Source organism: Mesitornis unicolor, unplaced genomic scaffold (genome assembly GCF_000695765.1).
Source record: "Mesitornis unicolor isolate BGI_N332 unplaced genomic scaffold, ASM69576v1 scaffold9, whole genome shotgun sequence".
NCBI classification, from domain to species: domain Eukaryota; kingdom Metazoa; phylum Chordata; class Aves; order Mesitornithiformes; family Mesitornithidae; genus Mesitornis; species Mesitornis unicolor.
Window position 1 is genome coordinate 12,946 of NW_010205060.1, and position 14,332 is coordinate 27,277.

Consider the following 14,332-nt stretch of genomic DNA (forward strand, 5'->3'; position numbering starts at 1 on the left):
CAACCAGCTCAAAGGACAGCTTCTCACTTTGTCTAGACCCAACACACTTGTCTAGACCCAACACACTTGTCTAGACCCAACACACTTGTCTAGACCCAACACACTTGTCTAGACCCAAAAAATATTTAACTTACTATGTAGTCTCTAGCATGATCTAGACCCAACACACTTGTCTAGAATGCCTGTACTGAGGCAGAGCAGAAAAATATTTAACTTACTATGTAGTCTCTAGCATGAACAGCAGCAGAAATCACCAGAAAATTTAGGTTGAAATGGGCCTCCCAGAGGTTACCTAGTCCAAACTACCTCCAGGTTATTCAGATGCCTAGGAAAGAGCATTAAGGTCAAGCATGTGCTAATTTCACTCGGTTGTTATCATTTGGAAGCTCAAGGGCTTCCCACAACTGAAGCAGTACCTGCACTTTGCCCTTCTGCCAGTTCAGTTGGCCAGTACTGGGCGTTGAATTTGCAACACTAACAAATACCACATCTGCCTCTTCAACAGGAAATATTCTTGGCAAGGCTTCCACTTTTCCAACCAATATCCAGCCTCTGACCCAGTTCATAAAAGAAACTGTGCAGTATCTGTTAGCTAACTGAGCTCCACGTGAGAAGTATGCCATCAGCTCCATTTCTCCACTTCTTCAACCGTCTTGGTGCATGGGACAGCACCAACGCATCCTTCCTACATCCACCGGCATCCACACTGCGTACAGCCACTTCCTGCTCCCATTCCAATGCAGGGCACATAACAAATTCAGCAGTTAATGCTGATGAACCAGCTTACCAGACTTCACAGTCACGATCCTGTTTACAAGGGTGTGTAGCAACAGGACAAGGGGCATCCTGATCTGGTTAAAGACGTCCCGGCTCACTGCAAGGGTGTTGCACTACATGACCTCTAAAGGTCCCTTCCAACCCAACATATTCTATGATTCTGATAAGTGAGAGTGACTGTGTCCTGCTACACACAGGGCAAAGCAGGCAGGCATGATGCAAACACTTTGCAACCGTATATTATAGTACAAAATTTTGCCAGTATAATAATAACCTGGATAGAAACACAGTGTGTGCCTGGCTCAGTTCAATCATCCTGTATATACGGGATCAAGTCTTTATTTATGGAACCAGCATATGCTCTCATGTCAACTTCAGAGCTACAGACACTGCACGGCAGAGAACCACCACCTGTAATGCAGTCATCTTTGGTAACAGGAGACAAAAGGCGCTTCATTCAAGTTGCTGCTCTACTCTATAAAGGAATTTACTACCTGGTAATTTAAATCTGTCTACCTTTACACAACTTCTCCTCCCTCTAAAAGGGAATGCAGCTCACCCAGAAATTTGTTACTCAAAGAGCACTTGCACTTCCAAAGAGGTATCTTTAACTGCTGCAGAGGTGGGCACAGGAACCATCCCAGACAAGGCTGCTCCCACGATAGAGCTGTAGCATTTTACATAGCCACACTTACCTTTTTGTGCTCCTGAAGTTAACTTGGTACCCAGGTATGGTTGGAGGCCTGTGAGGTGCTGGGATAGCTGGGAGTAGACAGAATGGGTTCAAAATTAAAGTCCAGTCCTTCTCCATCCATGAGTTCACTGTTGATAATGTAATCCATATCACATTCAAGGTTCTCCATGTACATGTCAATGTCCAGGTCAATGGGCAGCTTGTCCTGGTTCAATCCCAAGGGAGCAGGGCTAGCAGAAGAAAGAAGCAGTGGACTGCCCAGCTGGACCGACTGGGCTGTTGTTGCAGAAACTGGAGCCTTCAAACTGGTGATGCTGGCAGTGTTTTGAGGAGATGTTACTATGGGAAGCGTGGATGGCAAACCACCAGCACCGACTGGTTCTGCCTGCTGCTCTGTAGGCTTTCCTCGTGAATTGCCCGAGCTCATCTTACTCTGGGTGGCTTGTCCACCTAGAAGCAGAAGAGTTCGGCTGCTCATCCTGATACCAGTCTGTGGGAGAACTGGATCCACCTGAGTCATCATTACATCCCTCGGAGGCGGAGAGCTGGGTGTCAGAAGAGCTTCCAAGCTCTGAGGTGCAGAGAAATGGCTGACAGAACTTTGCAGCGAGATATCGACAGGGTTAAACAGGGAATTGCCAAAAGAAGCGGTCTGACCAGCTGCGTTTGGGCTCCGCAAGGAAAAGCTGGAATCTCTCTGGATCTGACCACTCGAGGTGGATTGCTGGGTAGATAACACAGATGAGCTGGGAGACATCAAATTTAACCCATCAATGAGCTCAAGCTCCTCAGTCACCGTCGGTGGAACATTGCTGGATGCACTGGAGTACACCAGAGAAGGAAGCAGCTCTTCATCGTGGAGGTCATCCTGCTCTGTCAGAATGGGAGAAAGCCTGGCACTGATGGTGCTTGCATTGGAACTGGTTCGGGGCCGGAAGGTGTTCCACACGTCAGAGTCCTCATTGCTTCTTGAGGACGGGCTCCCAGGCCACTTAGGGAATTGGGAGCCAGGACTGTCAGCAGTGGATTCTGGAGCAGACTGAAGAGGAGGCTTCTTTTTGGATGCTTTACCTCTGACTTTTGCAAGTTTACTGCTGTTGTCCATGGAGGCAGCTCTTCTTCTTGGTGCTTTTCCACTTTTACCACCCTCAGGGTTGAGCATCCACCAAGAGCTCTTCCCTGTGGCTTCATTATGAACTTTAATGAACTTGCTGTGCAGGGACAGGTTATGTCTAATGGAGTTCTGAAAAAAACAAAACACAAAAAGCACGATATGAGGACCTGACAGTCGATACACCTCCCACCTAGAAACCTCATAAGCATAAATGCATTCAGACAGCATCCAGAGAATAAAGTTCTAACAAAGACCTACCCCATAAAAACCCCTGCTCTTTCTGCTTGAACATGCTTGACAGCGCTAGCAAGCAGTGCCATGTCTCACTGCAGCACCAAGACTAAAACTACCATGACAACTAGCAGCTTCCAACTAGCAAAACACGAACACAAAAGAGCTTTTCAAGACCATACATAATCTGCAAAAACTAAGCACACCACAGAGCAAGTAAGCAAATTCTCAAATACTGTTTGCAACTTCTACATGGGCTTAACTGAATTCAAGCTAATGCTGCTCCCTCTGCCAACCCCCTTAGCCAGCATAAGCCTGGCTGAAGTTTTTAATTTTTACATGGCCAGCTTTCAGACGGATCCGAGCATAGCACAGCAGTGAATCAAATAGACTGGGTGAAGAGAAATGGCAAAACACTTTTAATTCAGCACGCCTATTACCATATTCAGCCTAAAACCAGAGAAACAAGAGAGAAAATTCGTGGAACAAGTCCTAGCGATCCTGGAGCAAGGAGGCAGGACGCTCTCCTCTGTGTGCATCTCTAAAGGGGCGAGATGTTCAGCAGAGAGTGTACTCCCACACAGGATATGCCAGTTTTAGCCTCTCCCATCTTTCCACTTAGCAAGGCACACGTTCCTTGGAAACCGCAAGTTAGCACATCTGTATACCAGCATCAAACTGCAATTTCATCCTGCAGCTGATAAAATACCAGAGAGTTTAAGAATCGGCAAGCAATAATCTCATCGTTTGAGCAGATCCTCCATCAACTCCCCTTCAGGCCTGCGCTGTGCATTTGTTTGATAATTTGCATTTAATTTGTTCAGAAGTTCGAATTACACATTATTAAAAGAAGCCACACCGGCAGCGTAACAGCAGCCCAAAAGCAACATCTTTTTCATATAAACTAAAGTATACAGCAGACTTCAGCTTTCACGCGTGTTCTCTTAATTCCGAGCAAAATCCATTACGCTTTTATCATCCTTTCCCACCACATCTGAACACAGCTCTTTCCTGCCTGCTGCCTTCCCTCTCCCCACCCTTTTCCTCTTGGACAAGTCAGCACAGAATGAGCAAGTCCTCACCATGCTAATTTTGGCCACCTCACCAAAAGTACCATCCTAGAACAAAACAGATGGGAGATAAGCAACACAGGCAAAGTGGAAAGGTTTTTTTTTTTCCATGGATAGGGAAGGAGATGTGAGAATCATTCTGCGTTAGCTTTTATTTCAACTTTTGGCTGCTGAGGACTTGGAGTCGGGCTGCTTGTTGTGATCAGTATCAAAGGATACAGACACTCCTGATCGGAGAGCACCCCAGGGGTTACTGCATAGCCAGGGCCTGGTGGAACATGTGCCAGGCAATGCTCTTACATTGCTTTATTACACAGAATCACAGAATCCTAGGAGTTGGAAGGGACCTCGAAAGCTCATCCAGTCCAACCCCTGCCAGAGCAGGATCACCCAGAGAAGATCACACAGGAACACGTCCAGATGGGTTTTGAATGTCTGCAGAGAAGGAGACTCCACAACCTCTCTGGGCAGCCTGGGCCAGGGCTCTGTCACCCTCACAGTGAAAAAGTTTTTCCTCATGTTCAGGTTGAACCTCCTATGCTCCAGCTTGGGACCATTGCCCCTTGTCCTGTCACTGGACATCCCAGAGCAGAGCCTGGCTCCTTCCTCCTGACACTGCCCTTTACAAATTGATAACCATGAATGAGGTCTCCCCTCAGACTCCTCTGCTCCAAGCTAAAGAGCCCCAGCTCCCTCAGCCGCTCCTCAGCAGGAGATGCTCCACTTCCTCCAGCATCTTTGTGGCTCTGCTGGACTCTTTCAAGCAATTCCCTGTCCTTCTTGAGCTGAGGGAATTTTTTATTATTTGAGTTGTTCATAGTAATAGCTATACAACACTCCTGTCCAGCATCTTCTCCAAATAAAGCTTTCTTTTCCCTCAAGTCTCCAAAAAAAAAAAAAGTAGTAAAGAATCCTCCCTGCTTTTCCCAGGTAAATGTGCATGACTGAATACACACTGCTGCAGTAATAAGAACCACCTGGTTGTCACTAATTCATTTATTCTCCTGAAAGTCGCCCATGAACTCTTGATGACACCCAGTTCCATCAGGAACAACCCCGTAGCTTGTACACACAGTGCACATGCAGAGTCTCATAACCACCCGTTTTTAAACTCCCTTTACCAAAATGGAACTTTAAACCAGTAGGTCTGGGATTTCAAAACTTCACAACAAATTCTGTATAATCTGTTTTCTTCTCAGGCACGGCTATAGCCAAGTTTTAATTCCTGTATCAGCAAAAGCACACTGCACTGGTGCAACCATTTCAGTAATGCTGAAACCTCAGGAAAATCAGCGCCACTTCAGGTGTCGTAAGTGACAATTTCAGTAACTAGCTTTTAGTTTTTTGGCTGAAAAGCAGCTTGCAATAAGACATCTTGGAATAAGACAAGGACTTACATTAACACAGTGATGCAAAGCCTTTTATGAAACAGTCTCAAAGCGCTTTTAGATGTTACTGCTGAAGTGACATCACAGCCAATAGCTGTAGAAACGGGTGATTGCTGTACCACTCCTTCCTTCCTCATCTTCAGACTCTCCTCCTCCCATAACACAAGCATCTGTGACCCTGTGAGCTGGTTCAGAGAGCTAACCCAACTGAAACGCAGCCCTATCCCTCCTTGAAAATTACTCTTCCTGCACTCTCATCTCTGCCTGTTTTTGAACCACCTCACTGTGGGGTTCATGCACTGAGAACTTCAGGAAGAGAACAAAACGCGTAGCTGGTGGCAGAGGAAAAATATCAAACACATCCTACATTGGGGTTAACCGCTTCCAAAACTGCAATGCCTAAATTATCACTTTCACACCTCTTCTGCAGACTCCCCATCATTTACCAGCAGTCCTGGCTAACTGGCATGGTCCCAGGCAACTGGAAGCTTGTCAGCGTGACACCCATCGACAGGAAGGGTCGGAAAGAGGATCCAGGGAACTACAGACCCGTCAGTCTGACTTCAGTACCAGGGAAGATTATGGAGTGGTTCACCTTGAGTGCACTCACATGGGACGAGCAGGACAACCAGGGGATCAGGCTCACCCAGCATGGGTGCATGAAGGGCAGGTCCTGCCTGACCAACCTGATCTCTTTCTATGACCAGGTGACTCGCCCAGTGGATGTAGGAAAAGCTGTGGACGTTGTCTACCTGGACTTCAGTAAAGTCTTTGAAAGAGTCTCCCACAGCATCCTCCTGGAGAAGCTGGCGGCTCATGGCTTGGACAGGTTTACTCTTCGCTGGGTTAAAAACTGGCAGGACAGTCAAGCACAGAGAGTTGTGGTGAATGGACCTAAATCCAGTTGGTGACCAGTCACAAGTGGTGTTCCCCAGGGCTCAGGTTTGGGGCCAGTCCTGTTCAACATCTTTATCAATGATCTGGATAAGAGAATCGAGTGCTCTCTCAGCAAGTTTGCAGATGACACCAAACTGGGTGTGAGTTTTGATCTGCTTGAGGGTAGACAGGCTCTGCAGAGGGACCTGGACAAGCTGGATCGCTGGACTGAGGTTAATAGTATAAGGTTTAACAAGGCCAAGTGCTGGGTCCTGCACTTGGGTCATAACAGCCCCACGCAACGGTACAGGCTTGGGGATGAGTGGCTGGAGAGCTGCTGGGCACAGAGGGATCTGGGGGTACTGGTCAATGAGCCAGCCAGCAGAGTGCCCAGGTGGCCAAGAAGGCCAACACCATCCTGGCTTGTACCAGCCATAGTGTGGCCAGCAGGAGCAGAGAAGTGATCCTTGCCCTGTACTGGGCACTGGTGAAGTCACACCTTGAATCCTGTGTTCAGTTTTGGGCCCCTCACTCCAAGAAGGACACTGAGATGCTGAAGCATGTCCAGAGAAGGGCAATGAATCTGGGGAGGGGTCTGAAGCACAAGAATTATGAGGAACAGCTGAGAGAGCTGGGGGTGTTTAGTTTGGAGGAGACTGAGGGAAGACCCTATTGCTCTTTGCATACCAGATGCTCCCCAGCACAAGAATGCCTCTGCCAGAATGGTTTAATACACCTAATGTATGGAGGGCACCCTCAAAACTCACTGAGAAAGTGAAGGACAAATCAGTTATGCTAAAATAGTCACAGAAGTCCAGGACAAACCTGACAGGACAGGAAATGACAGAGTTCAGTCACCCAGGCAACCCCGATGTATTTCCTTTCTCAGTGTTGAGCAATGCAAACTAGAAACACACAGATGACATTAACTTTTTAGACGCTCAGCTTCAGCCAAGGTCTTGGCTTTGCAACATCTTTGACCGTAAGGAAGCACGACCTGAAGGAAGAGGCACAGGCAGGAATCCTTCAAATCCTTAGCGACCTCTTCAGCAACCAGTCAGGGGTGGTTACTGCTGTTTATTCAGGTATCTTATAGAGGTTCTTAACATACAGCATTAAGTACTGCAGTGAAAAAAACACCAATCTGTGTCTCTAATCCATCACAGACCAAAGATGGTTCCTGTAAACCACACTGAGACACAACCCTTCTGAAATTAATGGCAGATATTATGCAAGAATATAAAGTTTGGCTAGACACGTTTATTATACACTGAAGGGTGGACCATTCACTAGGTCCCAAACACTGTGTGTACAGGCTGCGATATGTGGACCACCCACAGAAGTGTGGCTAGCAGCATAAACAAACTGTTTCCTAAATCTCAGCTACCACATCTTTCAATCTTCTTTGATAAATTCTCATAGTCCTATTTAAAGGACAGGAACACACCAGCATTAGTGCTGCTGTGGGCTCTGCCCAGCGTTCTGGGCAACCACCACCAAGACACTATGGAAAACACACGAGTGGGTCACACAGGACACAGAACACCAACAGCAGCCTTTCCAGGGGACTGTACGGGCTTTGTAAGTGAGGCTGAGGTTATACACCGTGAAACTGCAGCTTTACTCAGAGCAGGTCAGAAGATTCAGGATGGGTTGTTCAGACTTTAAGGTTCCTCGCACTAAAAACAAGCTTCAGCTCACCTTCCTGTGATGCACTTCTCAGCACCGATGTGACAGGAGCAGGAGGTGGCTCTTGTGCCCTGCCTGTAGTGGTACACGAAGTGTGCTAGCGGAGTGCTTGGGACCAAGCAGAAGCTATGCTGAGAAAGACACAAACAGTAGCTGCCCTTGAACGTTTTGTGCTTGCCCACATTTGCCTGGTTTTTCAGTCACTGCTCCCTAACACCAGGGCCATTCTCCTAGGAAATGTCAGGTTTCTACTACAAACCACAGAGGCACATTTCTTCACAAAAAGTTTCTCTCAAGAACGAGCACCAGGGGAAGGAAAAAAAAATGCAATCACTGCATAATACGCTCTCACTGCCTCGGAGGCACACAAAGAACATGGTCACATCCCAGTGCAGGACCACGGTCCAAAGCCAGGCCTGTAATTGTGCCGAATTATCATTTGCCACGGCATTCTTGGGAGGCTGCGAGGGGAGAACGCCTCGCCCGCTGCATTTGTCAGCGCCTGTCTCAGCACTCAGCCGGCCGCTTGGCTGCAAAGGCTTCAGGAAAGAAAGTCTTCACTGCAGAGATTTTGCAAAGTTAAGCTCCAGCAAGTAAACAACTGCACAAGAGCCAGCGAGCTAAAACATTTCCCCAGCAGCCCCTTTCCAGAAGGCACACGTGAGCACAGACGTGGCAGCCGGGGAGCTGTAACTTGGGAAGAACATTTTCCTTTCTGTAATCTCTCAATGGGAGCCCAGAAGAAGAAAATCCTAGCTCTCGAAAAAGCAAACACCAAAGCTATTCACAAGTTTACCAAGACAGGCAGGCACACACAACAAAAGCTACTCGGAATTAGATAGAGCAGAAGAAACTTGTTGGAACAAGCAATACCAGCAGCCCAGGAGCAGCCTACTCCGAGGACTGCCTGGAAAATTAAGCCATGCTGCAAGGAATAATCTTTCAGCAAAACAGCTTTCTAGAACAAACTGGCAGGAAGCAGGAAAACACAGCAGCAAAATCTTCCAGGTAATTCACCTGGCATTGCACAGGGCAGATGGACTTTTGGCAAAAGACAAACTCTCCCCCACTTCCGAGGAGGACAACTTCGCTCTATAAGGCTTCAAATGAAAAAAGAAAAGAATCTTGTGCTTCCATACTTAGGGCACTACACCTTGTTTGGGAGAAGGGGCTGTTAATGTCACTGCCCTGCAGTGGTGGGCCCTCACCACGGTTGAGCGCTCATCACTAAGTTTTATCCCACCTGAAAAACTGAACACGGGGTGACCCCACACTCGCACCACTGTCCTGCTTCTGTGCACTGCCACCAGCATCGCTTTCCATGCTTCACTGTTCTCCCATCCACAACACCCTGGCCCTGCTCAGCTGCCTTCCTCCCTCCTCACCAGGCCCCCACCTAGGCCACACCACTCAAGGACTAACGGGATTAAAAAGGTAAAAGATCCCGTTAAAAGAAAGACTGATGGACAAAAGCCCCCCATGCTCCCCAGGTTACTTCACTACAGGCTCTGAACAACCCTCATTCAGCCTCTGTTTGTTATTTTACCCCCTGCTTTACGGAAGCCCAGCCAGGTTGTCAGCAGCTGCCAGGACTAAGCACAATGCCACACGAATGCATTTGGGGGCACACGAGGCTATGGCAAAGGTCCAGCAGTTTCCATCCACCCCAGCTACTCTGGATTTGAACAACCAGACCCTCCCACCCCCCGCAGGGCAGCAACTTTCAAGAGAACAAAATAATCTCTCAAGTTAATAGAAAGCAGGAGCTCCACCACCACTGAAGATAACGAAGTACCAGTGGTGACAGCCGTGACATCACGATTCTGATCAGAACGCGCAGCTCTTCATCTTTCATGTCAGAGGGTTTAATGGGAAACTGTGCAATTTCGGGCAGATTAATTTAGGAGTGAACACCATGGGCTTTCTCAGCATGGCCAAGAGCAAGCAGTCTTCTTTCTTCACAGGCTGTGGTTGCTGGCACCGTGCAGCAGTGGCCCAGACTCCGGGCTGAGCCTCCCTCACGCACAAGCCCGCGCCAGGCGGAAGGTCAGTCAGAATTACGCTTTGCTCTGAGCTAAGATGCTGAGTCTAAGTCCTGCATTTCATTTTGCTTGATGGCATCAAGTCGGTTGTGCCTCAGTGAGCAAAGACAGGGAAATAATTTGTGTGTCTTCTGAAACCACCATCTTGAAATTTCCCTTACCAAAAGCCAAAAGCAAATCTGTGTAAAGCATTCCCACCAGATGTTCCTTTCCAAGTAAAGCTTTTTCTTTGCAAAATTAAAGCAAGCTCTCCTGATAGCGATTTGGGCCCTTACCTACTGATGTTAAGAAGCTATGATTCTGACAAGTCTGAGCCAAACAATCTTCAAGGATACAGGGATGCTCCAACACAGTCCAGATGGATATGAGCAAACAGCTAATTTAACTGCTTTAGGAACCAACCATTGCTTTTTGGTAGATCTGACTACAGAAAAAAACCACCCAAAAGCTGGTTGAACAGCAGTCAACGCATCAACGGCCAATAGAAACTTGTCATCTTTACCAAAACAAACGCTCACACTGTTTTTGTATTCACTGAACTGGAATTTATTTGCAAGGTGTAAGGATAACCTGGCAGAACCTACCAGCTGCAACACAGTAGAAATAGTCCATAAGATGGACAGGCTTCCTTTTGCCTGCTGGCCTATTACTTTTTCCACGGAGGAGCTTCAGAGGGCCACAAGATGAGCAGCTGCTCCAACCTGAAGGAGGTCGGACATCCTCAGCTCTGGGAGAGGCCAAGGACCTTGAGAGCCAGCACTGTGGCATGGGAGGCAGTGAAGTCACTTGGTCACCGTAAAACTGCAGGGTACACACAAGGAAGCACCAGAGAGCCCCCAGCCAGGTCCCCTGATCCATCTGGTCAACAGTTAACAACAACTGTGTGCAATATGCACGTAACACAAGCACAGAATGGAAGGGTTTAAAGTAAAATGCTGGCCCTCGTGATAAAGATTAAAAGCTAGCTGAGTTTCCAGATGGATGGCACACCTTCTGCTTCAGACAAGCAGAACGCTTGGTAATTTTTAATTTATAATAGAGCTACTTGAGTTGTTGCACATATGTATGCATGTATATATAGATGTAGACATTCGAACTGAAGTACCAGAATGCAGAGGTGTGACTTCAGTCTCCTGTAACTACTGTAATACTGCAAAATAATTTCTTTTGTTGCACGTATGTATGCATGTATACACAGACGTAGACATTTGAACTGAAGTGAATGTGAAGTACCAGAATGCAGAGGTGTGACTTCAGTCTCCTGTAACTACTGTAATACTGCAAAATAATTTCTTCTTTCCTTCACATAGGAAACATCTGATTGTTGCTTCAGTGAAGTGCCTTTGGAGGGTGAAAAAGGACGGTTTTAAAGCTCATTCTGTTCCTACACAAGGCAAGACAACAGCTTTGGGAGAGTACACAGGATGTTGAGCTGAGGCAGACTCATCCTTAACGCTGCTCTTTACTGCATCGAACTTGCTCATACTCGCGGACGTAAGTAACACAACCACCGCTGCCAACTGCCTCAGCGGGGTTCACGCACTTCTTTATCCAAAACTCTCAACCCCTTCCTCCCTCAAGTACTCTCAAAGGCAGAGGGAATTATCCTCTTATCGACAGAGCAGCTTGCAGGGCACAGAGAGCAGGATTAGGAGGAAGCCCCGCGCCACAGCCCTGCAAGGACGCTCCAGCCTTTCAGGCTGGTTAATTCTTAACTCCACCTGAATTACTGCAGGGAAGGGACAGACTGCACACCCAGCAAACCTGCCCCTTGCAAAGCACTCGAAGCAGTTCGAGAACAGCAAGCACCACCTTCCTCGACAACAGATTCTTCCAGAACTGGCAGAGGTTACGCCCTGGCAGTCTGCACCAGCTCTATTTCCCCTAATTGTGTAGTGGAGTAGGACAGCCGTAAAGTAATCACGAGGCAACAATGAGTTTATAGGGTTTATATTAGCTAAAGCAGATTAGAAAAGTTTTTAAAGACACGTTTCTTTTCATTTCCCATTGAAAATTCTCTACCAGACCCAGGCTACATACAGAAGACGTATCAGCGTGGTTCTGCCCAAACCACACAGAAACACCAGAACTCTAGGAGCTGTGGTGCTATCTTAACAGGCATCAAAACGCTGCATCAACATTTACCAGCAGCTCCACATTAACTTCTTTTATTCAAATTCATCCAGTTCAAACCTGAGAAATCAATAAAGCTAAGACAACTCAAGAAGTTTTTCTTTTACAAATTCAAATAAAGATGCAAGCAGAGCTTTAAATAGACCAAATTAAACCAAAACCTCTTGCAAATATGTATAAATGAATGCTAACATAAAGCAGGACTAGAAGTCAGAGCTCTGTGGTCACACATGACAGGGCATGCGTCCTGCCAACAGCATTTGAGAGCGAGCAGGGCAAAAACCAGAGCAGAGGGAATACACCACAGCCCCCCTGTGCCTTTCCTGGGCATGTAAGATTAAGTGCATACTCCCTACATACCAACCCAAACTTGACCATATTTGTTAAAAATGAAAACAATTTTTTTAAATGAGAATTTCCCCTGGCATTTAAACAGTTTCAACTGCATTTCTATCGTGGTTTTCTGTTTGCTGCTTCAAGTCGAGGGTTTTAAACTGCCCTAATCACCAGACAGGCTGATTCCCAACCGGAGCTGCTGTCATTCTGCCCTCTCTCATCTTCCCTGGTAAGAAGTTTCTGTTCTCTTCCCTCAAGTTAGTCCATTCCTGGGCTGAAAACCTACAAATTAATCCCACACTGAAAGGTTATCACAGAACAGCTACAGCAGCAGCCTCTGAGCAGGGACCTCAACCCTCGTACGTGCACAAATTCTCGTCTCTGCCTTTCCGCAAGTTAAATCTCTAAGTTTCCCAAAAGTGAGACGTGATTAAAACACAGTAGAACCAAAAGACTGATGGTCCCATTACACATGGCTAAAGATAACAGAAGAACAGCCATACTGAATCAAGCCAGAAGTCTTCCTATTCCAGCATCCAGTCTGGCAGGACACTTCACTAAATTCCACCTTCCCCATAACACCTGGGGATGCATTTCAGAAGCCACACTGAATTTTAGCATCAGACTCTACTGCCAAAGAGACACAGACACGTTCCTGAAGAGAAAATGCACCAGTTCCATAAACTGTCTGCCAAAATAACGTGACTCCACAGCAGCCGCAGCAGGATCAGGACAGCATGCCCAGCCTGAGGAATTAAAACTGCCTTCTAATGAAACCACCACATCCTCCGAAGCAAAAGAAAATGCACCCAAGCACTGCCCCAAATCAGAACTTATAAAGGAGAATTCAACCTGCACAAAGAAGAAAGGCAAAGAGGAAAAAAAAAGTCCATTTTAGTCAAGCTACGTACACTCTCCAGGAACTGTCAGTAAGCCAGATAAATGGGAAAGGTGAAAAGTTTTGTATCAACCCGTGCCAGCCTAAGCTGCAACAGCTGAGGCCTTCTCACCATGTTCCTACCCTCTGTCAAGCAAACATTCACACTCGTACAACCACGTGGTGTGCCACTTCAGAGAGCTGAGCCAGCCGAAAGCCGACCTACCAGAAAAAGCTTGGGTTTTTTCTTTTTTTCCCCAAAATTAACTCTCTGCACTGACTTACTGCTTTGTCACACAGGGAGAGGAACGTGTGGCTGGAGTCACAGAAGCCCCAAACCACACTGGCACAAGCTGCGGCACGGACGATCTGCAAACCAACACTGCAAACGGAGAGGTACGAGCGTGACGTGAAGTGTAATTCCAGTCTGCAGCCAGAGCCATAGCTCACACTCTTTAGACTCCGGTCACCATGGCATCCACTGCCATACATCAGGACAGCGTGAGGGACTATTTCACAAACCAGCTCTGACATCTCCCTTTCTCTTTGCTGGGGTTCATTTGACTAAAGAGAATGGGAACACCAGGCTGCCACCTGCAAAGAATGGAAATGGAGTTCAGCTCTTTTAACAGAGCTTTGCACGTGCCTATTTCCAGAGCGTGAGGAGAAGACAACGTTGAGACTTCAGAGCAGCATATACTGCTTGCCCTTTTCCAAACTCCAGCAGAGCTCCCCAGTCCCTGCACAGACACAGCACCCTTTTTAAAGGAAGCCTTTTGAAAGCCAAGAACGCCTGCTATGAAACAGTTCTTTATATTGAGCTTTAACCCAGTCAGGTGACAAAGAACCACGGCCTTGTATTTAAAAACCCTTCAACTGATGCTTCCTCTTGCACAGAAGCTTCACTTCAGCCTTTTAGCCGACCCTTGTTCCTTTTCTGGAAAAGCTTCCAAACACAAAGCATGCAACGAGCAGCCTCACAAGGCCGCGTCGTAAGCACCCCCCCGCAGAGAAACCTGTTCCTCTCTGCTTCAGCTGCAGAGCCAGGGCTCGGGCTGGGCCCGAGCAGATCCTACCCCGCATTCAGAAGCGGACAAACCTGCAC

The 14,332-nt window shown here is 47.3% G+C and overlaps 1 protein-coding gene across 1 annotated transcript; it reads right to left on the reverse strand.

The window, feature by feature from the left end:
• Nucleotides 1-1,490: 1,490 nt before the first annotated feature.
• FOXO4 (forkhead box O4) lies at nt 1,491-5,713 on the reverse strand. Its single transcript, XM_010191245.1, has 4 exons — nt 5,642-5,713; nt 3,899-3,934; nt 1,861-2,714; nt 1,491-1,776 (listed from the first exon to the last, which is right to left on the reverse strand). The coding sequence occupies exons 1-4, from the start codon at nt 5,711-5,713 to the stop codon at nt 1,491-1,493; spliced, it is 1,248 nt and encodes a 415-aa protein (XP_010189547.1).
• Between the last annotated feature and the right edge of the window lie 8,619 nt (nt 5,714-14,332).